At 39.1% G+C, this 24,837-nt stretch overlaps 1 protein-coding gene across 2 annotated transcripts in view; it reads right to left on the bottom strand.

Moving 5' to 3' along the window:
- Window positions 1-24,837, bottom strand: part of TRIM24 (tripartite motif containing 24) — a 64,264-nt gene that overhangs the window by 27,095 nt on the left and 12,332 nt on the right. For both annotated transcript variants that reach the window (XM_063307968.1, XM_063307967.1), the window contains exons 2-3: window positions 13,746-13,864; window positions 3,987-4,134 (exon numbers count right to left, since the gene is read on the bottom strand). In XM_063307968.1, coding sequence (XP_063164038.1) covers window positions 3,987-4,134; window positions 13,746-13,864 — 267 coding nt within the window. The remainder of the gene's footprint in view (window positions 1-3,986; window positions 4,135-13,745; window positions 13,865-24,837) is intronic.

Below are 24,837 nucleotides of genomic sequence, written 5' to 3'. Positions count from 1 at the left end.
TATCATTAAGTTCCTGCTTGTGAGTCTGAGTCTATTAGGGTAGGCAATCCTTACATAAAGCTGAGAATCCCAAACATTTACCGTTAGCCCCTTTCCAGATTTATCTTGTGAGGGAGAAGTGCTAGCGGTGAGCGAACCAAATCCCCAAACTGTGGAAAGCGAGGAATCGAGGGGGAACCCGACTCCACGATGATAAGAACAGAGAGGGTCCCTACTCGGGAGCTCTCGGAGATTCGGGAGATGTCGAGCTCCAGCCTGGGAGAAGAGGAGGGTGGAGGTAAAAGAGCCCCTGAACCGACCGGCAAGTCGCCAGGCGAGCTGATCACCTGGGATGAAACACAGGGACCCCTACCAGGGACGTCCAAAACGTCTTGGAAGCAGCGATACCCGACGTCCCCAATCGTGGTGAGGCAGGAGGGAAAGGAGGATTCCCAAACCCCTGACCGTATAAGACTGGTGGAGGCCAAATTGGAGTCAATAGAATTCATGCTCCAGAAAATATCAATGGACTGGGGTCCTCGGGAGAGGAGGAGAGGGAGTCTAGTAATAGGCATTCGTCCCCTTCTTCGCCCCCCCCTTCTTCGGAGGAAAGGAGTAGGACCCGGCACAGAGAGGAGGCAAGGGTGCCTAGGGTGCGAATTTCAAAGTCCCCTCCTCGAGAGCAGAAATCCCTGGGAGCTAAAAGAAAGTCCGACCGCCCAGATGTGGTGAAGGGACTGCCCGGAGTGGGGGTTAAGGACTTTGCAGTTAAATTTGACAGAGATCCAACTAAGTTGTCGTTCTTCCTTACTAATGCAAGGAGTTATATGGATGAATGGGGACTGTATTTTCGTTCGGAAAGAGCTAAGATTAATGCCATTGCCACTAAGCTAAAGGGGTGGGCTGCCGATTGGTTTGTGCAGTTATGTCAATCGGATGCTCCTGAGCTGGAGGAGTTCGACGAATTCCTGTGGTCATTAAAGCTACACTTTGAAGACCCGTTAGCTAAAGAAAGGGCAAAACGGGCGCTGAGGGAGCTTAGCCAGGGGCCAAGGTCTGTAGCGGACTATGCTCTGGAATTTAAGGCTCTGGCTGGGAAGGTTGAGGATTGGTCCCAATCTACCTTAATAGAGCTATTTAAGGACGGTCTGAACATGGAGGTCCTGAGGTGGTCGCTGGGTAGGGACGACCCAGATACCCTGTACGAATGGATACAGTTGGCAGGGAAGGCTGAACATGCCCATGAGACCTTCGCTCACAGGAAGGTGATGAGACATTCCGGGCTCAGCAAGGGTTCCCGCCTTGCTGCGCCCACTGGAAAGTCTGGTCAACGTGCCTGGGAGGAGGAGAGGGAGCGCCGTTATGCGAAAGGGCAGTGCCTCCGATGTCGAAAGGAGGGTCACTGAGCAGCGGCGTGCCCGAAGGGCAAGACCGATGATCGTTTGGGGAAGCCGGCGGGGAAATCACCCTCCCTACCCAGGAAAATGAAGGCAGCCAAGGCAGAAACTGAAGTGGAGGAGGTTCCTTACTTTGGGTGCGAGAGGGAGCCCGATCTACACCAGCCGGCGGGAAACACGAGCCACCTGCTCTAAAGAGCGCCTGTGGGCAGGTGGTGGAGGACAGGCACGAACATGTTTTGGTGAGTGCCAACTGTCCCATGCTGAACGTGAAAGTGAAGTTAGGCTCCCGCACAAGGACCATTGAAGTTTGGGCATTGATCGATTCGGGGTGTTCGTGTTGCTTGATGCACCCTGATGTGGTGGCTGCTCTGGAGTTACCCAGCTTTCCACTGCAGCGTCCCATGATTTTCACCCAGCTGGATGGTTCTACGGCGGGAGGGAAACCGGTCACTCATTTCACGGGAATGGTGGCGTTACAATTGGGCAGCCACCGTGAGGGACTGCAGTCTGTGGTGGCGCCTGTGGGTCATCCCCTAGTCATTCTGGGGATTCCTTGGTTGGTCCAACAAAACCCCTATATAAATTGGGTGCTGAGCTCTATGCCAAGCTTTCTACGTGTGAATTTCATAAGACTCAGCTGGACTACCTGGGGTACAGGATCTCTGACAAGGGCATTGAGATGGTTCCTGCGAAGATTCAAGCCATTTTGGGGTGGGAGCGCCTGCATACCCGTAGGCGGCTCCAAAGTTTCCTTGGATTTTCCAACTATTACCTCCAATTCATCCAGGGGTTCGCAGAAATTGTGTTGCCTCTTACTGACTTGTTACGTACCAAGGGGTTGGGGGAGACACACAAGGTAAAGAACCTGGGGGCATTGCTAAATTGGACAACTGACTGCCAGGTGGCTTTCGACAAACTCAAAAGCCTGTTCACTGCTGAACCCATTCTTCAACACCCTGATCCCACTAAACCCTTTGTGGTTCAAGTGGATGCTTCTGATTTTTCAATCAAACCCCCACGCAGCCCTGCTCTCCTTCTGATTGGCTGCTCAGCTAGCTGATTCCTGGCTGGTAATTCAGCAGGCTTTGGCTGATGCCCAGTCTACTTATAAGCTGCACGCCGATAAGCGGCGAGCCCTTCAACCTGATTTTAAAGTTGGGGATCAGGTCTACCTTTCCACCAAGTTCATAAAGTCCCCACAGCCCTCCAAAAAGTTGGCTCCTAAATTTGTGGGTCCTTTCCCCATTGTGGGAATCGTGAACCCTGTCACGTTTAAACTGGATTTGCCTCACAATCTGAAACGTTTGCATCCTGTTTTTCATTGCAGCTTGCTCAAGCCTGTCAGCCACTCCGATCATTTGCACTCGCAACCTCCACCTCCTGCTCCGATCATGATTGACGGACAGCAACATTTTGAGGTGAAGGAGGTCCTTGATTCTCGCAGGAATCGTGGCTCCCTGCAATACCTGATTTGTTGGAAGCACTTCCCCCACCCTGAGTGGGTGTCTGCCCGTGATGTTCAATCTCCTGTTTTAGTTAGACGCTTTCATCTGGCTTATCCTCTGAAGCCTGCTCCTTAGTGTTTCGCTTTTTTGGGGGGGGCGGTATGTCATGTTCATTGTTTCAATGTTACCGCTGCATCATAACGTTTCGCATGTCATTTGGCTGATGCGTGTTTCGTTTGGGAGGGGAGGAGGATTCTGTCTCATGGGATTGTTATCTGTTTGCAGCTGGATTGGAATGTGTTTGGGTTATCTCGTGTGTTCAAGGTTTCTTTCCCAGGACATCAGCAGAAACGGTTACCAGCACCTGGCGGGGGGAGTTTGAAACGGCCGGGCGAGGGGAGGGATTACCTTTGTGCCGAGGGTTTTTAGTTTGTATTTGGCGTGTTTTTGCTCATTCTCAGCTTTCTTTGTATTTGCATGCTATTCTTTAATAAATCAGATATCATTAAGTTCCTGCTTGTGAGTCTGAGTCTATTAGGGTAGGCAATCCTTACACTCACAAACAACATGCAACACTTAATAACGTATCCACACGAAAAGATGACAATATGAATTTAAGGCTCTAGATTTAAGAATCTAAGTATAGTTGCTAGGAAAAAAAATAAAAACAGATATCCTGTAATAATGCCCAGCTTTCCCACATTATCAGGCAAAGTTTACTAACTCATGCTCAAACTAATCATGGAGATTTCCTCTTCCTCAATAATTATGTGAAAGCATCAGCATATGATTATATAAATCCCAGAAGCCAATTCCATAAAACAGCAAGGTCAGGGCAAAAAAATGGATTAATAAGTAAAGGTGTATAAATGTTGTGGATTTCAAACATCTTGAGGTCAAAATTCTGTGCCTGAAACAAAGTAGCTGTTCCAACCTCATCAGAAGTGTCCAGACACCAATCCATTCTTAACTGAAATGTATTCCTCTCCTTTCTTTCAAAATAAATAAACTTTTAAAAAAACCCACCGAAAACCAGTTCTTCCAAGCAGGCTAACCTTCAGGCTAATCCTGAGTTGGCAAGGTAATTTAATAAAATAAAACCAACTCACACATACAGATGCATCTATCTTATGCAGAACTGAACAAACAAATGGATCTTTACCTGGAGAAACCTCTTCTTTTTGTCTGACTGTATGGTCTTTTGTGAATTTCACTCTCTGATGAGCCCGTATACATGTCTTGCATAACCACTCAACACACTCCACACAAAAGCCATTGGCTTCTGCATTGTCTTCACAGCTTGTACAAACCTGCAAAATTAGAAACAAAGTATCTTTTGAAAGAAACCATTTTCAGGTTTAATAGCATCATCAAGTAGCACTGGGACTATTATGGGAAATAAAAATAGAGCTAGTCCTCCAGTTACGACAGCAACTGAGACCGTAATGTCCATTGCTAGGCAATGCGGTCGTAAAGTGCAATGTCACATGACCGCATCGCTTAGCAACAACAGTCCCAGCGGTTTACTAGGAAGCAAATCAAAACATACAAATCAAATTTTAGAATGAAATACAGAACACTATTATTTGATGAAAATCACTAGAAACAGCTCTTCCAAATTAAAATTAAAAGGTTAAAAGTACTTCTGAGCCTATAGGTGAAATTAACTGGACTAACCAAAAAAGGAACCAGTCTTTTCTCAGAAACTTCTAAAACCAAACATGGTTTTTTTTCCTTAGAACTATGTGGCAGTTGTGGAGGACAACCACATGATCCCAGGAAAAGGAACAGCTGCTTTAAGGAAATACCAACTGGCACTAGGTTAATATCTACACATGCTCCAAATCATGTTTTTCTCTTAGAAGCCCAATGGTTAAAGCAGGGTTTCTCAACCAGTGTTCCACAAGAGGTCACTAGGGGTTCCTGATTTATTTAAAAAATTATTTCAAATTTGGGCAACTTCACATTAAAGAGGTAGGTTTCATTCTTTATTTTTAGTTAAAGAACACTGTTAATGCATATCTACAGGCCTACCCATGAAACAAATATAATAATTTTATAATTTCTGGCCTACATTTGAGTCTGAATATGCAGGGGTCCCCGAGGCCTGAAAAATATTTCAAGGGCTCCTCCAGAGTCAAAAGGTTGAGAAAGGCTGGGTTAAAGTACTATACTATACAAAAACTGAGATTCATTATAAAAGAAACTGCAGTTTATGATTATTTAAAAACTACAGATACCCATTTAGTAACTGCTTTGGACAGCAACTGTTCAGTTATAACAGTGATGAAAAAGTAACTTTGCAACCAATGCCTGCATTTACGACCTTCACAGAGTCTCTATCAGTCATGTGCTCACCATTACAGTCAGTTAGTATGCATTGTCCTGCACCTGACCTGGCTTTTTTTCGTCTTGCCCTTGCAGAGTGAAGAGACTGCCTAAACAAGCTATCTCTTCCTGAGCTGCTTTTCTCCCCAGTGCAGTACATCCCTAAAAAGTGCTAACCACAATTACACAAGCTCAGCTCTGTGACCTTATTTATCTGAATTAGAACCTAGGGCCAGCTGGCAGTTGCTGCCTGAAATTGACAAGACCATAATCAGTTTCACATTAAAGGCTTTTGTTTGCCTCCTAAGCAGCTCCTGGCTCACACCTGTGAACTTGCTAGGCAATCAGCTGGCACTAGTGCGTTCCTTTCAATGTGTATTCCCCATTGTGTGCCTCTTACTCTCTTGTAATCCCTTCCTCTCCAATTTATGCAAGTACACCCATTAATTCTCTTTTTGCTAATTATCTCAGCACCATGGTGAGCATTCCAAAGAGCAGGGGAGTGGGGAAAAAGGGCTGTAAGATTTGCCCTTTTTCCTTGTTGAGTTCATGAAACCTTCCCCATTTGGGGTCATATCTTTCTGACACTGTAAAACAAAAGAAAATTGAAGTAAAATTGTAAGCACAGTCACGTGATTTTTACTTAGCAACCGCTTCGCTAAATGACTGAGTTGCTGGTCCCAACTGTGGTTGCTAAATGAGGACTGTTGTTGTTAGTTGCCATTGAGTCGTTTATGACTCATGGCGACCCTATGTATAACAGAACAAAATGCTGTATATAAATTACATATTTTCAAAATGTTTCATGAATGATCCACTTTTGTCATGTGCCTTCCATATAATTTGATAAAAATACGTATAGCTGCATCTAAATGTGCAGGTTTCTCAATAGCAATGCCAAATTTTGCATTTAGCCAAAAGAAAGAAAGTGAAAGAAAAAAAGAGAGGAAAAGACGCCATTGGAGCCCACAGACTCTGAAAGATGCAAAATAGTAATTTCATTTTAAGGATCCACCTGCATTTTATTCTTAATAGAATTATTAATTCTGTTTTGTTCTCTTAAGTTGATTGTTGCTTCTATTTTGGGATTCCAAAGTCTAATGCCAACAGCTATACTGGCTAGTAATTATAGTCCAAAATATCTGGGAGAAACTATGTTGGCAAGGCTGATTTCTTATTGGAATCTTTGTTTATTCATTTGCATGTTCAATTAATTGCATTTTTCATCCATGACATCTGAATGGAAAGCCTAGAATTCTATGGTTGTTATTTTTAGCCATGAAACAACAACTTTTCCTCTGAGAGGTTAACAGTTGGATACAGAATTATTAGCTAGTGCTTTGAGAAGTGTATTTTTAACAATGTTGAATTACTTTAGTCATGTTGTAGAATATACATGTTTGTATGTATTGTTTAAAGTTTCCTTTTTTTCTATTTTAAGGTGTTGTTGTAGACCATAACAAAAGATAATCTTTATTTCAGTCATAGGATAGACAGTAAAACCATTCTAGTATTTCCCAAAGTATTAGAATTCCCCCTATGCAATATAGTTTTTTAAGTCTTCCAAAAACTCTAGATTACAAATGCACAGATATACATAATAAGCTAACCCTCCCTCCCGCAAAAAGTATAAATCCTACATCTGTATTATGAAATAATCTAACCATCATTGTTAACAATGAAAGAGGGAAAAGGCTGGAAACGGTTATAAACAGAATTCTGTAGTTTTGTCTACAGATATATTTGTCTACAGACTTCTTCCTTGCCACTTTCTGGGAAAACACAACTCTAAATATTAACAGTTATTAATAATCTATTGGTGCAAATCAAATGTAGATTTTTTTTGGTTAAATTCCAGGGTTGTATAATAATTGTTCTAGCCAACCCTTATGCCCCAAATATCCACACTTTTTGACATTTTGTTGGATTCCAAATACTGAGATTATAGCCCAGAAGAACATATTTATTTATTTGTATTTCAGATTTAATCACCGCCCATCTCACTCAAAGAGCAACTCTGGGTGGTTTACAGTAAAACAAAAATAAACATCTTTAACATGCAGCAACTGACCCAGATTCATATTAACAAACTTTCTGATGTCCAAACTGTTAACAGTAATAAAACAAGACCAAGCCATATCAGTTAATGTTTTAACTCTTGTATTCCACAGAATAACAGAGTTGGGTTATCAAGTTCACCATCCTGCTCAATGCAAGAATCCAAACTAAACCTTCCCAGACAGACGTCCTCTAGACACTGCATGAGCATATCCAATGAAAGGGAGTCCATCACTACTCCATGTAATTGATTCCACAGCCAAATTGCTCCTACTGTTAGGAAGTTTCTTCTACCAAGTGGAATCTGGCTTCTGCACAGGTACAACTAGTGCACAAGTTGCTCCCTGTCCTGGATCAGGAGGCCCTTTAGACAGTCACTCTTGCCCTAGCCACCTCACAATTGGATTACTGTAATGTGCACTACTTGGGGCTGCTCTTAAAGACCATCCAGAAGTTACAGCTGGTCCAGAATGTGGCAGTGTGAGCAACAATGGGGGCACCCCACTGGTTTACAAGCTGCACTAGTTACTAGTTGGCATCTGGGTGCAATTCAAGTTTCTTGTTATCACCCTTAAAGCCCTTCAAGATACAGGGCCCGGCTATCTAAAGGACTGCCTATCTCCAGTTGTCTCTGCCCATCTGATACAATCAAGCAGGGTGGGCGTATTCTGAGTCCCATCAATAACGGATTGTCATTCTACTGGACCTTAGGAATGTAGGAAATGCGCCTGTTTCAATTCCTGTCCTCTGGAATGATCTCCCCCCAAAAGGTTCATATGGCTCCCACCCTTATGTTAAGGAAACTATTGTAGACCTGGTTTTCTCCCAGATTTTGGAGAGAGGTTGATTTGTGGAGATCCCTTTTGTCCTTCTGCCTCTTTGTTTCTATTTTGATTTGTTTCTATTGTTTTGAATATGCTGCTTTCCTGTCAGTTGTTTCTTTTACATATACTTCTGTGCTTCTAGCCCAAAACACAAAAGTAACAAAACTTAAACTTAGTGCCAATTTTGGAACACAAGGGATACCTGGGGAAGGTTTTTAATAAGAAATTCCTGTATTAAACCAGTAAAGTCAAATCTCCATACATAAAAAAGATTAAGGAGGGGGGAAGGGGAAGGAAGGGAAATAATATAAGGAAAAGCAAGGGATGGCTGCAATCACATATATTAGTTGCCTAAGATCAAGGATTTCAGCATGTGTTAAAAACTGATTGCAAAGGCACTGGCTGGATGTGGATTTCTGAGTCTTCTGATTGGAGATTGTTAGATAGGCACTCTCTGTTGTTTCTGGTTCTATTGCTTCTTTTCTTTTTCTTAAGTATTATCCTCAATTTTATAGAATATGAGAGATAACTGTAAGATAGCCATTTCAGGGATACTGATGTTTGCTTTGTCCAATGAAGTAAAAAGCCACATCTTTGATGTCATGGGCCTAGACAGCAAATCAGAAAATTACCTAGTGCCAAAACAATGCTTAACAACTTGTGGGTAAATAAGAAAGACGCAGACTAGTTTTCTATACCAGTATATAAAATGATTATGAAAATCAAAAAATGAACCATCTATTTACTCCTCTCACCATGGCATCAGTTTACCAGTTTATACATGGCATAGGGCGTGGTTGAGAGACTGCCTGTCTCCCATAACATCTGCCTGGCTGATTTGATCCTGCAGGGTTGGCATGCTCTGGGTTCTTTTGATTAAACGATGTCATCTCTCAGGACCCCAGAAGCATACTTCTATGTAGCAGCCCCTGCTCTGGAACAAGATTCCTCCCAAGATCAGGATGGCCCCCACTCTGCTGTTGTTTAGAAGGGCTGTGAAGACTGACTCTTCACTCAGGCCTTTTGCGAGGGAGAGTAAGACTACTCACTTCATCATGCTTGCCATCTTTTATCTTTATTTATGTTTTATCTATTTTATATCATCATCATCATCATCTTTACCAGATGCTTTAGAAAACACCATTGTGATATACCAAAAACAGGGTTTTGTAACAACAGATCATCCAAAATTCAGAGTCACAAATATCAAAGCTATCAAAGATGGGACATCAGTTATTGCAGGAGGAATATTACTGTCTGCAATAATGCTGACAGTCATTTACAGGTTGTTCTGAAGTGATTACTGTGACTCCCAAATTTACTCATTACATGTATACCCTACTTATTTTCCAAAGAGCTCAAAACTGCCTCTAAGTGCACATTTAGTTGAACTGCAGGACCTGATATAGAAGTACTCTATTCTTGGCAAGTTCATGAGATGGAACTATATTCCCAGGTATAACTTCAGAAAGGCTAATTCGCCAGCCAGCATGAACCCATAATATGGAGAAATACAGTTCAAATGGCCCCATAATACTAAGACGTTGATATCGCTTCAACAACTTCTAACAAACCTTCTCTTCTCCTATTTTTTAATGGAGATTAAAAAATACCTTCCTAAAACTCACTCAATATTATTTCAGCGCCACCCAAATTTTCTATTCTAAGTATGCTAAACCACTTGCCCACCCTTCATTATTTTGCATTTACTGAGACTTTGTAAAAATATTCAAGTAAAATATTTGCAGAAATTAAGCATTCTGAATTAGAGAAGAACACTCTTGTATATTTCTGTTACCTTGAGATTTTTTTCAACTAAAGATACTTTGTTTTAACATATTTAGTTGGTTCAACAAAAATTAAAACAGTAAGACATGTTTTAAGCCCACAAGATTATCTGCTTACTATGGGACTCTTTTCTAGGATAAATGACTATCATTAGAACAACAGTAAGTAATAATGTTTCTTCGGTCAATGACCAGCAACATTAAAACAACAGATAACTTTTTGCTAAGTACTATAAGGAGATGAACTAAAATTTTATCTAATTAAATATAATTTTTATTTTCTATATTTGTAATATAAACATTTTATTTCTCTATAATTAATACATACATTTTATTGTGAAATCTGTAGATTAGATCAATACATTCATGTTTTAATTTTTTATGGTACTGTGAAATTGCCTTTTCAAATAAGATATATACAAATATAGTAGCAAAACCCCAAGGTATTGCTATTGAGAAATTTGCTGTTTTTACAACTGTCAAGTTTACCGGAGATCTGACAACGTGGGTTTTTTTTCGGACTCAGGCTTTTACCTGAAGCCCAGAGCTTTTTCATGAGTCAAGAAAAAGCTCAGAATGATCCCATTCATCCTCCAGAACGTCGCCTTGCAGCCTGAGAATCACAACAGTGACGACCTGGTAAGAGACAACGGGAGGCGGGGAAACCACCATGTCCAGCCTGCGTTTGTAGTCTTAATAGACACTAGGTCGAGCCTTCCTCATTTCTAAATCACCCAATTTATATTTTTAAGCTTTCTTACTTTAAGAGAAGTTTTTTACAACAAGAAAAAGCAGATTCTCTTTGTGCTTATTGCTATTTCTGGATTAACTTTTAAAAACCTTTTGTTTAGTCTTTGGCTTACTTCCCTTGAATTTTAAGGTGGACTGAGAATAATTAATCATCTCCCTGTTACTATTTTTGTATTCAGTTTGAAGAATTTAACTTTTTCCTATACGCTGAATTTGCTGTTTTGACTTTCTATTTTCCTGTGCACTCTTGGTAGTTGTTGGTTAGCATATTTTTTCTTTGGCAATTTTATTCAATAACTTTGCAAGCCTTTCATTAACTCAGTAGCTCCGATCAATCGCCTGAAACATGGACGACCTTAAGAAAGTTTCTGCAGAGCCTTGCTCTGGGCCCCTTTTTGATTTTAAAGAGATTTTCTATGACTTTCACCAAGCCATTATGCAAGGTATTTGGGATATTGTAGAAAATATCAGTGCTGAAATGTGTCAACTGGCTGAAGATATTCTGGGGGTGGCTGAAGACATTCTGCAGGGGGGGTGAAGGAGGATTTTTTTCCTGACAGGGAAAATGATCTCTTTGAAGAAATGCTAGCCGATGAACCTATTTTGGTGAAGAAGGAGTTAAACTTTAAACTGCAAGATACCATCCAAGATGTTTTCCTGAACGACTGTTATGAAAATGAAACTATGATGAGTGGGAGGTTGTCTATTGGCAAATTTGTTTTTTGTTTAAGGGGGCAGTTAAATTGCTTAATTTTAATTTTATTATAAAAATGCCTTAGGTGTAAGATGGAGACAAGTAAATGCTTTAGTATATTTTGATGTAGGATAAGAAATCAAGAATATGTATTTGGATTGATATTAAGGCTTGTAGGACTCTATTGTACCTTAAGGATTTAAAGTTTGCTTGTTTTTTTAGATTTATAAGGTATAAGTGTTTGGAGAAATTAAGAATATGTATTTGATTTTTTTTCAAGAACTTAAAGTTTGCTTGATCTTTTTTAAAGACTTATAAGGTATAAGAATAAGTGCTTGGTTTTAGGTTTAATCAATGGGAAAATATGTGGAACAAAGGTTTCAAATTTTCGCTGAATTATAATCTAAAAGAAAATTTTTATAAAATGATGTAGCATTGGCATCTAACCCCTGATAAGTTGTTAAAAACGTATAATGGTGTAATGAATGTCTGTTGGAAATGTTTACAGAAGGAAATTTTATCATCTTTGGTGGACATGTGAGAAGGCTAAAAAGTTTTGGTTCCAAATATGTAATATTGTACAAAATATTCTCAAAGTGAACATACAAAAAAAACAAACAGAAATGTTAGAGAAACAACATGGAAATTTACTTTTACATATGATCACAGCTGCAAGACTTCTATATGTTCAATGATGGAAAGAGCCACACATACCTACAGTGGAAGAATGGGTTACTAAAGTAATGGATTTGGCCCAAATGGCGAAGCTAACAGAATACTGTCTCTGGATTCATCACCACTTGGCAACCACTTTTAGACTACCTGCATGTGATGGGGAAAAAAAATGAAGCTTTAATTGTGGGTTTTAGTGGCTAAATGGCTTGCTTTGAAAGGAACAATATTAATAAGGTCTAACTGCGGGTGGGAGATTACATCTCAAATTGTGTTTGTGCTTGCATGGGAGATGTCATGAGTACTGATGGTGAACAGGAGGGGGCCCCTATCCATGGGGAAAAACGCATGCACAGTTTAGAGGCTTTGAATCTCCCTTCGAAGAAACTCAGAGCAGACCCGCCTTGATTTCTGGGTTTAATCTGTGAGGGTTTTCCCTTGGCCTTTCAGTTTAGCAGGATTTCTGTCTAGTAGAGTAGAACAATAAGCAGAGACTTAACCAATCATCTCAGTGTGGGTCTTTGCTCCAAAATAGGACAGAAAAAGTTGGAAACCATCATTAGTTTTTTCACTCTTATAGTCTCTTCTTTGTTCTAAGGCTATCTTTTCTTGCTTTTCTATATTTTTTTATATTGTATCGTAGCTATATATGTTGAAATTGAATAATACTATTAATAAAAAATAAAAAACTTTCAAGTTTACCAATGATTCAACTTATTCTCTTAAGCAATAAAAAATAACATAAATGTTTAGCTTTATTTATTTAAAAATTAATTTTATTTTCCTCATCACTGCCAAGAATATTTCAAATATATGTACACAACACCAAATGTGTAAGAATGGCTTATATTTTCTCTTCCCATGTGGTCTTTTACAAAGGCAATTTAAACATAGGAACCGCTCAGAGTCCCTCTTTTGTGGGAGATGGGCAGTAATACAAATTTGAGACATACATACATACATACATATAAAAAGGCTCTTTAACAGATACATTGTTCAAGATACATTGGTCAGAGAACCATTCTACATTCTAACGTCAGCCTTTTCATACAACTAAAAAGGGACTTCTCTTATTACAAAAAGATACTAATTTTCATATCTTTATCATTGGGTATTGTTTCTTAAAAGGCTATTTGTGCAGGTAACCTAGTGGAAATAGCAAACAGTAATCTGACCTATTTTCAATTTCTTATGGTTACAACTATTTGCTTCTCCTATTTCTTATATAAACCGCTGTGACTTTTGGCCTCTGCAACCAAAGTTTCATTTTTTTCTATTAGGAGGCAAATCACCAATACAAAGAAATCAAATACCACTGATTTCCTATTGAAACCTGGTCCATTTTTCATCTGGCAACATTTCAGTAAATAAGCTATATACAATGTCAATACCTCAACTAACACTTTCTGAGGATGAAAGGCTAAAGAAAGGAGTGCTCTTACTTGCCTATTTTTGCTTTTCTGTCCTATTTCAATTCACAAAACTTGCAACTGAAGGTTTTCTTTAATAGTTTATCAAACTGAAAAATACTTAAATCATTTTTGTAAGCCTATTCACGTCAGTGTATATGTACATATTGTTAACATTTCCTCCTGTTTTATTACTATGTTTCTTTGTAAACTACAAAGTGTATCACACAGTAATTTCTAGCTTCAAAACAGTCTTAGCAACCCATACTCACTTTCCAGACAACTATAAAATAATACATGGCTGCAAGAATTTTCCACTGAGCATTAGTTCAAATTTATCAACGGAACATCGCTTCTTTGGCAGTTTGAGGAATCCCCAGAACACCTAGACACACACACCTGATTTGACTTCTCCACTGTACTACTGGGAACCTCAGTAGTATCCTTCACAAAGATGTTGTCAATAATGTGTCTTTCTGCACATTCCTGGCCACAAATTGGACAGCGAACGACACCAACTGGTGAGGAAAAAAGAATGGGGTAAATTATAAATGTACAAATCAAACTTTATCCACTCATTTTTTCAAGAATGTTTTGTCCTATTCAACAGTGTTCCATTTCTTAGCAGAAAATAACTCTCCTCAACATATCTCACTGCTTCTTCTCTAAGTCACACATCAATGCAATAGAGCTTTGTTTTAAATTGAGAGATTTCTTAAACTAAAAACATATCCTTATTTTGGGGTTCATGGAACTGAGACAGTCATATATTAGACAATGTGGAATGTGTTTACAACTTAAGCTCTAAAGCAAAGACAGGTACATGCATTTTTATTAATTAGTACCTTTAAAAGTGATAACATTCAGATACCTGAGTATACAAATATATTTGAGTTTATAGCATTGTAAGGATGCAAAATATTGTATAAAGAACATCAAAATCATGGGAAAGATGCTGCTTTATAAGTAAAGGAAACCTGCATTGTCACCTTATACAGAAGATTATTCATGATTTTATAAAACATCTGAATGTTGGGGTATCTGAAAGTATTCAACTGACTTTATCTAACAGTTGTTATTTCTCTGATAAAGTACCCTGAGGTAGAGTACCTCTTCAGGCAGAGTGGTACTCAACTTGTAAGAGTATACTTTGACAATTACCTAGATACTGAACAGATTTAAAACCAGGATTAAGCTGAAGGAGAAAGACCAAAGTTTAATTACCTAGTCTAATGTAAAGGTCAAACACATAATGTCCTCCTTCTAAGAAACTGCATAATGAGGCACTAATGAACTCAGATGTGGTTAGAAAGCTCACAAATAAGAGATCAAAGCAGTTCTCTTCTCCCACTGCTGCTCCCATACGTTAACATTTAGAGGGAGACATCCCCATGTCTGGAGGCAGCATCTTGTCATCAAGGTTAGTAGCCATTATAGACCTGTCTTGTAGGATTTATCTAGTCCTTTTGGAAACCATCTAAACTAGCAGTCAACACTACATATTGTGAGCATATCTGAAAAGTGTGTGAAGAAATATTTCCCCTCAGCAGTTTTAAATCTTCTACTAGTCAACTTCCTTGGGCATTTTTCCTCTAGTTCTTTTATGGGAGATAGAAAAAACTTCTCCCTGTTCACCCTTTCTTTACCATGCATACTTTTTTAAGTATCAATCCTATTGCCTTGTAAACATCACTGCCTGTAAAAAGTCCAAAAATATTACCTAGCTACCTGGAAGTTAGGAAATTGAACCACACTGGATGACAGTTAACTGGTCTAAAGAGTTTGAAATGGTGCTACCTAAAGGACCCTCTTTATGCATTTCTTATGCACACCACTCTTAGCTGCAGGCCGACAACACAGGCCCCTTCTTACTGATGTTTCTTCTATTTAAAACTGCTTTAACATTGTTGATTCACGTTCAATGCAGCTTTGCAAAATATTCTGAATGCTTGCTAGCCTATTAAGACTTACATATGACTGAACTCTCATTCAGCAACTTTCTGAAGGAGGAGCTGTGTAAAATGCCTTAAAATCCTTTATTTTCTTCAAATTATCACAGAAATGATGGATGCCTTTTCATGTGGTTTTTTTCCTTCCAGAAGGAGGAAACTGTGTATTCCTCTGAGTGCTTATTGTTTTACCTATATATATTGTTTTGAATCTTATTTTACCATGTTAGCTGTTCTGCAATCTATAATACAGTTCTTGATATTAAATGCCAAAATACAATATAGACATTAAACACTATCCTTCAAGACAAGCAGGCATATTCAAAGTTAAAACCAAGTCCAAGTGTTTATTACTTCAATTTATATGCTGCTCTATTTCCTTTAACTGCTAAAGGAAAGAAAGCAGGACTTGTCAACATAAAACTGAATAGGAGGGAAAAATAGAATACTGTACTGTTGAATAATTTAAACCCTATTCCTAAGGGCCAAGCTCCTTATCAAACACTCAGATAATCAACAATGGTCCTCAGAAAGATTCTGCCATTCATCAGTTCCACTTCTCACCTCTTGTAATTTATTCAGGACTGTTAAGTTTATTATTTTAACTTATGATAAATAGCCCCTATATAAACACATCTTTATTTTTTTTCCAAACAAAAGATTATACTGTCTAAGAATAATGTGCTAGTATACTAGCCAGAAATATATAATTAGCTTGGCTTATCAGCCAAACCTCTAAAGGGGTTTAACCGCCTTAGGCTTAAACCATGTTTATCTGTTTGTTGCCTTGGTAACAAATCTTCCCTCTCTGCATCAAGGCCGTTCTCTGTACTCTCTACATCACCTCCCCCATCAGCCTCAGTCCCCTTCCCGCATTCCCAGAGAAATCTGAGTCAGGGCAATGGGAACGAAGTGCAGATGTGTTACTCCCTTCCTCAAGCAACTCTCCTAGATCACTCAACAAGTTCTATCACACATTGTACCTTGGGAGGTTACTCCCTCCCCTTCTTGCTGTGCAGCCTGCTCTTGTAGTGGGAAGAGGGAATTGCCTTGAGGGATAGGAGGAAGAGCCACTACCAAGGCAATGGTTAGATAAAAGCCTTGCCAGATCCAGCTGCTCCTTTAAGAGGCACTGAGCCTCTTGCCTGTCTTGAAGGAAATCCTGAGGTGTGGGGAACCGTCGATTTGTGAGTTTTGGAGGGCAACGTGTGGGGGTGGTAACCAAAAGTTGTCTTAAACAAAAACAAGTCAATGGAGGAACATCTGAATTGTTGGGAATTCTGCAAGTGGCAATATCTCAGTCCAGTTGCCTTGTTGATAGGAGATGTAGCATCTTAAATATTGCTGTAATACAGGTAGCCCTTGTTTAGTGATCACAACTGGGACTGGCAACTCGGTCATTAAGTGAAGTGGTTGCTAAGTGAGACTACGACTGTGCTTATAATCTTATTTTAGCTTTCCTTTGCTTTACAGACCTGTAAAATTACTTTTTCATCACCATCGTAACTGTGAACAGTCGCTATACAAGACAGTTGCTTAACAAAGACTACCTGTAATTGATTCACTCTCCCTGCTTCTCTTTTTTCTTTTTAATAATATATTAAAAGTTTAAACTAGAATAAAAGATAATGTAAACTAAAAAGAAAAATAATAATAGAGAGTAAAAGGTGCAAGAAAGAAAAAATAGAGAAAAGAAAAAAACTAAGAAAGCAACTTCACACCCTCATCGCAACAAATATAAACAGTTTCACTATCTCTTAACCTTGTCTTAATTAACAGATATAAAACTCTATATCCCATAACTCAACTCTTAACTATAGGTAAGTTCAGTAAGCAACATCTTTTCCAATCCAGGTGTCCGCAAAAAGTCCAGAGCCCTAAAATAGTAACTGAGTTATTATTTAATAGAAAATTCATCATTCCATATCTTAACTCTTAACTCTAAGCAAATCCAATACAAAACGTTTTTCCAGTCCAGATGTCAGCAAGTCCAGAAAGAACCACTCAAAATAACATGTCCCATTTTAGCCCTGATCAAATAAGCCAACTTTGTTCTTTCCTTTTGCATAAAACTATCTTGTTTAATCCATTCAAATGATTATTGATCCTTTTCTCGAATTTCTTCAAAACTTTAACAAGTCTCTTTTGTAACTCCAGCAAGAAGAAATTATTCCAGTTGCTCTGAGATTGGTATTTTATTTCCTTCTTAATTTTTAAAACCTTATCCAATTTTCTTTGTATATCCAATAACAAATTCTTGTTCACGTTGTTCTCCACACTCAAGTCAGATAGGTTTTGTTGTAAATCTTTTTCTTTAACAGCTTCTGGGAACAGACTGTTCATAAGAACACACAACACAGCTGACATTCTTGATTCAAGGTCCTGGTGTAATTCCTCAAAAATATCTCTGTACACCATTATAAGTGGCTTATTTTGTTATGTCTCCAATATTGAAAATAATTTTTCTTTCTCACAAAAATGCATTTATTCTTCAAAAGTAAAAAGTCTTAATATTCATAATAAAATATTCCAGTGTTTTATGAGCCCTTAATCCATTTAAAATTTTCTACAGCCAAAACCTTACCTTGCTTTGTGCTGTTTATTTTAAATTCTAAAAGCTTATAGAGTTTCATTTTCTTATATTAAGGATTAAAGGCACTCATCTGGTGTTTCCAGCTTTGTCATTCTGAAGGTGTCTAACTTCTTTAAAGCAGTTAATAGGCAATTTCCTAAACTGGTTAGCAAAGGAAGTGCAAATTTAGTGTCCTTTGAAGGCTCCAACCACAGCTGGACCAAGAATGGTAAATTCCCTCATCTCCCGGTTCTCCCACCCGCTGGAGACCACTGCCTTACAGTCTGCTCATGAGGAGCAACTGTATGGAGCACAACATGGGCTATCTCACATCCTCTCTTTCTCCAGACAGGGTCAAAGGAACTGATCTACTCATCAGCTCCTTGTTCTTAGCTGCAATTGTCGGCTCTGCTTTTGTGGAGCCATCTTCAGTCTGCCAGGTTTCTGAGGAAGTCCAGGAAATGTCACTCTCTATGCCTTTCCATTACATGCCGGATGATGCAAGGACAAATGAATTTGAACAAGCAGAAAAGGGCCTTTCTAAACTTGGATGTGAATTGGGATGCATGATCCAATATGACATGATTGAAATAGGTCTCTGTTTCTCAAAACACGTTCTAAAGAAAGTGTTGTTTCCTGAGCTGCTGGGAGAACCCTGGAAGGGATGAAATGGGCCACCTTTATAAATAAATCCACTACTACCAGAATGGTGGTATATCCCTGTACCAATAGGGTATCGGCTATAAAATCCAGTGATATTGTACCCCAGGGCTGTGCAGGGGCATCTAGAGGCTGCAATAAGCCAGCAGGCTTTCCTGAAATGGAATTTGCTCTGTGGCAAACATGACAAGATGAAAAATATCTGATGTCTGCCCTGACTTAGGACCACCAGAAGTTCCTAAGGACCTGATACTTACATACCCCAAACTTGTGTCCAGCCATTCTATTGTCATAGTAGAGTTGTAATGCTTCTCTTAACAGAAGAGTAACATACAACCATTGTGTAACAGTTACCCCTCCTCTACCATGAAAGGTAACAGATAGTCTTGGGAGGTTCCCTGGAGGTCATCTATCTGAGCCCGAGCATAAGCATTATGGTGCTGTTGTGCTCTAATCTGATCAAAGAGATCAATACTTCCCCCCCTGCCCCCGCCTTTCAGGGAAGCTCAAAGTTGTAGCTGTATGGTAGCTAGGGGAGGTGAGTAGGGAAAGTCATGTTCAGGCATACGTGAGAGGGTGTCTGGAAGTTTGTTCTGTGAGTCAGGAATATAGGATATATAAAAACCAAAATGGGAGAAAAATTGTGCCCACTTGATTTGACAAGGAGTGAGGGATAGTGCCTTCTGCAGAACTTCTAAATTTTGAGGTTTGTGCATGTTTGTTTTGGGTAGGCAGCCCCTTCCAGAAAGTGCCTCCATTGCTGAAATGCTGTTTTTACTGCAAGCAACTCCTTATTGAAGATGTCATAGTTTCTTTTTGCTAGTAGAAGTAGCCTGGAGTAAAATTACAGGAAAAGTGTCATGACAGTATGCGTGTACCAATGCAGGATCCATCGGTATGCCTTCAGTAGAGATCTTGTACCCCATATAGTCTAATTGAGGTCAGTCAAATGCACACTTCTCTAGCTTAGCAAAATGCTTGTGTTTGCAGTCTCTTTAAGATGTTTCTAACATGCATCTCATGCAAGAAAGGATCCTCAGAAAAAGAACAGTATGTCATCTAAATATACCACTATGTAATTGTCTAAAATGTCCGAAAATATTTTGTTCATTAATCTGAAGACTGCCCCACAAATAACCAAGCCAAAAGGCACAACTGTGTATTCAAATCTGCCATACCTGGTATCAAATGCAGTCAAGAATTAATGTCCTTCCTTCATTCTGATCAAGCACATAAGTTTAACTTTGTAAAAATGTCTGACTTTTGGAAGCAGTCCGGGAGCTCTGAAATGAATTACTCTGTTCAGATTTTTATAGTCATGGACGGTACTCATCCCCCCCGCCACCTTTTGTGCACAAAAAACATTGCTGCAGATGCTGGTGATCTGGAAGAGCAGATAAATCCTTTTGTTAACATTGCCACCAAATATTCTTTCAGGATGGCAAGTAGACATGGGATAGTGTCTCTTGATTGGAATTTGGGTCCCTGGCCAAATCAAGTAATGTTTATCTGTTTGTTGCCTTGATAACAGATCTTCCTTTTCTCCATCAAGGCCATTATTTCTACTCTACAGTTTCTAACCTTCTCTATACCTTTGTGCAAGGAGAAAGTCTACTTCAAATCTCCAATCCTCTTGAAAAAGTAATGGAATCTTGGCTCACTTAAAACTCATTTTACTTGCACAGTATTTTGCAAATTGCAAAGGAGCAAACAGTTGGAAGCTGGAAGTTCTGCTCTCCCTTGGTATATTGGCAAAAGGATTGTGGATACCTGACTTTGCTGTACAACTCAGTAATCCTTCAATAATATAAGCTACTGAATACAAGCAAATCAATGAAGCAGCCTTTATTATTCATGGTCTACCTAAGTCAAATAATCAATTGCAGTTATCAATACATAATACTTTTATATCCCCACAGGCTGTTATAAGGTTGTCGTGGTATTTCCCAACAAGAAAAATCAATAGGAACAAGTTTATATGTGTAGATATCAGTCATGTTTCTCTAAACCCAGTATAAAATTCTACAATGATCTCCAAAATGATCAAATATATATGCTCTCATATCTCAACCAGGTAAGTATTTTATATCCTATACCACCTCTTATACTGTTGACAATGTTGGAGGGTGTGTATAAGAATGAAGCCAGACACAAAGATGTAACTAACAAGTCATTACGGTGCAGATTAGACAAATTTATTAGAAACTATATTTATAATAATTCTAGTGGTGTTTCTCTCTATATATAGTGACCAAGCATATATGTAAATAAGTACCCTAACAAATTCTAACTATAAGGTATACTAACAGAATTTTAACTAAATGCCTCAAACCTCTGCTCCTTTAACTTTATAATACAAAATGCTTAGCTGTTTAGTTTCTTCCCTCTTCCACATGTACTTATCTACAGGCTTAGGAATGCTAACAACTTTTCCTGTCTGCCTGAACGGAACTATACCAAAGTTTACTATTTTCTGTCCTTCACTCACTCTTGCTCAGTTTTCCAGCCCCTGAATCACCAAGAGTTTGCTCTACCATGGTCTATAGTTCAGGGCTGCATTTTCCTTTCTGCCATCTCTTTGCAGATTCCTTTTCTGGCTTCAGCTGCCTCAGGCTTCTTCCCAATCTTTTCTTCTCCCTAGCTGTGGATTGCCTGGTTCCTGGCTCTCTGTCGCTGTTTTCTCTGCTTCAAATCCTGTCTTCTCACCTCTCACTCTGGCAGTATCTCCTGCCAAATCCAGAAGAAAACTTCCCTCCTATGTGTACAGCTCTGGCTTCTTTTACACTTCCTTCTTTCAAAACCTCTGTGCCAGCTTACAGGTGTCTCTAAGTTTAAACTCCATGCCCCCCCACTTTCTCTGTAGCTGACAATGTGCCTAAGCATCTGAAAGAGACCACCAATGCTTAATGATTTTTAGCATAAAAAATGGCCAGAGTAGGACATACAACTACCAAAATTGGGACAATATCCACCTCAGTCAACCTATTTTGTTGCTGCTCCCTAGAAGTCTTTTACCACTGGATTTGTTGAAGTCTGACCCTTTGGATCACTTGGAAACATGCGTTTTAGAAATCTGCCTAGAAGTACTATTTTGACTATTTCTTGTCTGATTTATCTACAGACTTCTGGGCTGTTTTTAATCTACCTCAATATTTGCCAATTTGAACTACAGAACAGGATATTGATCTATAATCTTAGGAGCTATTCACACTTCCATCTCCATATTCCAAGATACAATGCAGACAGTTACTGGTGATGTGCACGCACATCCCCAACGGCATACTACTGTGATTTGTAAAATCCTCTCCAGATTTATTGGAATTACAACTCACAATATTCCCAGGCAAGTGGATATGACTGTTTTACGTAATGAGAAAAGAAATGTGCTCGTATCAAAAGCATTAGCTGGGGAGAAATATTGGAATCTAATGCAAAATTTCTATCAAACATTGCACAGTTCCTTTTCTGCACCAAATTTGATTAGCTTACATTCCATACTGCAGAACTAGGAGAAATATCTGTCTGTCTGTCTGTCTGTCCGTCTGTCCATCCGTCCATCCATCCATCCATCCAAGGAGATCTCTCTCTCTCTCTCTCTCTCTCTCCATGGTAAAATAATCCTAATAGAGGAAATTTCTTTTGCAGAATAATTGCTGAAAACAGCTTTCTGCTATACTATGCCCTGACACAATCATGATTAATAGGCTTATATATATCCAATTATGTTTAGCACAATGGTGTGATGGCTTGTATCCTATTGTACTTACTCTTGATTTTATGGGTTTTCACTTAACAGTCCTATTTCAGTCTGCTCTCCAGCTCCCAGACTCTTACTTTCCTACCACTTTTTCAATGGAATTCCTTCACCTGGCTTCTCACCTAATTTCCTAACTCAAAAATGGGGTAGTGAAAATGTCTTCCATTAATTTCTTCTAATGAAGAGTTTGATATTGTAGACATGTTACATGGTTTGCTATAAAGTCAACAGTTTTATTTATACCAGATTTATACCAACTAGTAAAGTTCTTAAAAATTATTTAGTTATCCATTCATCCAAAATGTTTAGGATTTCACCTAATATTGTTTTAATTCATGCATGAATATGTCAGCTCAAACAAGCATACCATGTTTTCCATCCTGATGACAATAGTAAAGAATTCAATTTCTCCATGATCTTTGCCCTCCTTTTCTTGACATCGAAAAATTCAGATTCATTTTTTAGGTGAGTTCTCACTTCTAACAGAGTATTTATTTATGGATTCTATGTTATTTATGTTAGCAGATTGCTAGGAAAGCCTTTGGCCCAGGAGACATCAGAAAAGTCACACACCAGCTCCCAGGATAATGGTGGCTCTAGCCTGCTCATCCTGTCTCAGCCATTCAGCACTGAGATTTTGGGGGGTTTGCTCAGCAATTGGCAGCCAAAGATTCTCTCTGCAAAGATACATCTCCATCTTCAGGGCCCAATTCAAATAGTTGGTCTCTGATAGGCGCTCCAGAGGCATTGCTGAGGGCTGGGAGGTAGCCATGGCTTCTTCTTTCTTTTGCAAGTCACCTCAGCTGGCTTTTTTGTCCTGTAGACCTGCAGTTGCTGGAAAATCTCCAGGTGGCTCCAAAGAAAATCTTCACAGGTCTTTGCTACCTACCTTTAAATTGTGCATGAGGTGTGGAGCTGATCTCTCTATTCTCTCTGGGGTTTTACTGGGCTGCTTACTGGGCCCGTAACCTGTTAGCAGATTGCTAGGAAAGCCTTTGGCCCAGGAGAGATCAGAAAAGTCACACACCAGGCATTTCTATAAAAATAATTTTATTTACAGAAAGCAAACATATTTACAGGCTCTCAGTAAGAGCTGCTTAACTCTCTACATGCCTACACAGAAGGGAAACTGAAACTAAAACAAGTCCAGGCAAGTTCTTCTCCCCAGGTGCAAAAATTAACATCCAAAAAGAGGACAATTAAATTCAACCTCTTCACCCAGCCAAAATGATTAGTTACCATAGTCACCTTAATCTGTAGTAGAAAACATATTAACACTCCCCTTTTTATACTACAGAATAAGATGCAAACCAATTTTCTTTGACAACTCTGTCTTTCCATTCAGATTATTTTAACATTATCTCCCCTTTGGTTTAACAGAAAGCTACCATCCTTCTTCCTGTGTATTTCCAAACCTAGGTTATTTGTTACAGTTCCAAGGCTTTTTAATGTGAAATGGCTTTTCACACAGGCTTCAAAATCAAGCCTTTGTTTTTCTGTTGGTATGAACAGCAGCAAATCATCAACATAAATGCACAGATACATACAGCCTTGTTTGTCTTTCTTCATACATACACATGGATCTGCTTTTCCTTTTTCAAAACCAAAATTCTGCAGTTTTTCATCTAATTTTTGGTTTCAGGATCTAGCAGCTTGTTTTAACCATAGATTGACTTCTGCAGTTCACAGACTAGATTCTCCCCTTTTTCATAGCCAGGGGGTTGCTGCAGGCATAATTTGTGGTCTAAATCACCATAGAGAAATGCAGTTCGAATGTCATAGTGGTGAACTGACGTTCCTTTGAGTGCAGCAATTTTTAACAGTAATCTAATTGATTCACCTTTAGTAACTGGTGCAAAAGTCTTGTCAAAGTCTAAATCTTTCCTTTGAGTGAACCCTTTTGCAACTAACCTTGCTTTATATTTTTGGATTTTGCCATCAGCATCCCTTTTCAGTTTGAAAACCCACCTGCAACCTAGACAGCATTCATTGGTAGATTTACCAGTTTCCATGTTTTATTTTCTTTCAAGGATGCTAACTCCTGTTGCATAGCAGAATGCCAATTTTGTGCAATCTCAGGTGGTAAAGCATTCACTTGTTCTGAAGACTCAGGTTCTGTGAATATGTGAAAAGCCTTTACTGTTTCAGCCTGAAAACATGATGGAGGAATGCCTTTATTACTTCTGAGATCTGCGAGGTAATACAGGGCTTAAATTTTGACTCCTATCACTTTCCTGAGAAGCATCTGTCTCATCAGACAGATCTTCAGTTTGCTTTTCTGGTTTAATGTCCTCATCAGGCAAAAGATCACCATCAGCAAGTCCTTGCTGTTCTCTTGTGGTGGTCAAACCAACTGGAGAGCTAGAATTTAATCTCCCCCAGTTATGTTCAGCAAAAGAAGCGCTTTTGCTAATTATTATTTTCACTCCCACTATGAACCGGTAGCTCCTCTGGCTTTGTTCATAGCCAACAAAAATGGCTTTCTTTGTTGTGGGGCCTCCATTCCTTCTCTGTTGTTTTGGAATATGTACCCAAGCAGTGCTACCAAACACT

This window comes from Candoia aspera, chromosome 7, assembly GCF_035149785.1.
Source record: "Candoia aspera isolate rCanAsp1 chromosome 7, rCanAsp1.hap2, whole genome shotgun sequence".
NCBI lineage: Eukaryota > Metazoa > Chordata > Lepidosauria > Squamata > Boidae > Candoia > Candoia aspera.
This window is presented reverse-complemented; position numbering and strand designations above follow the sequence as displayed.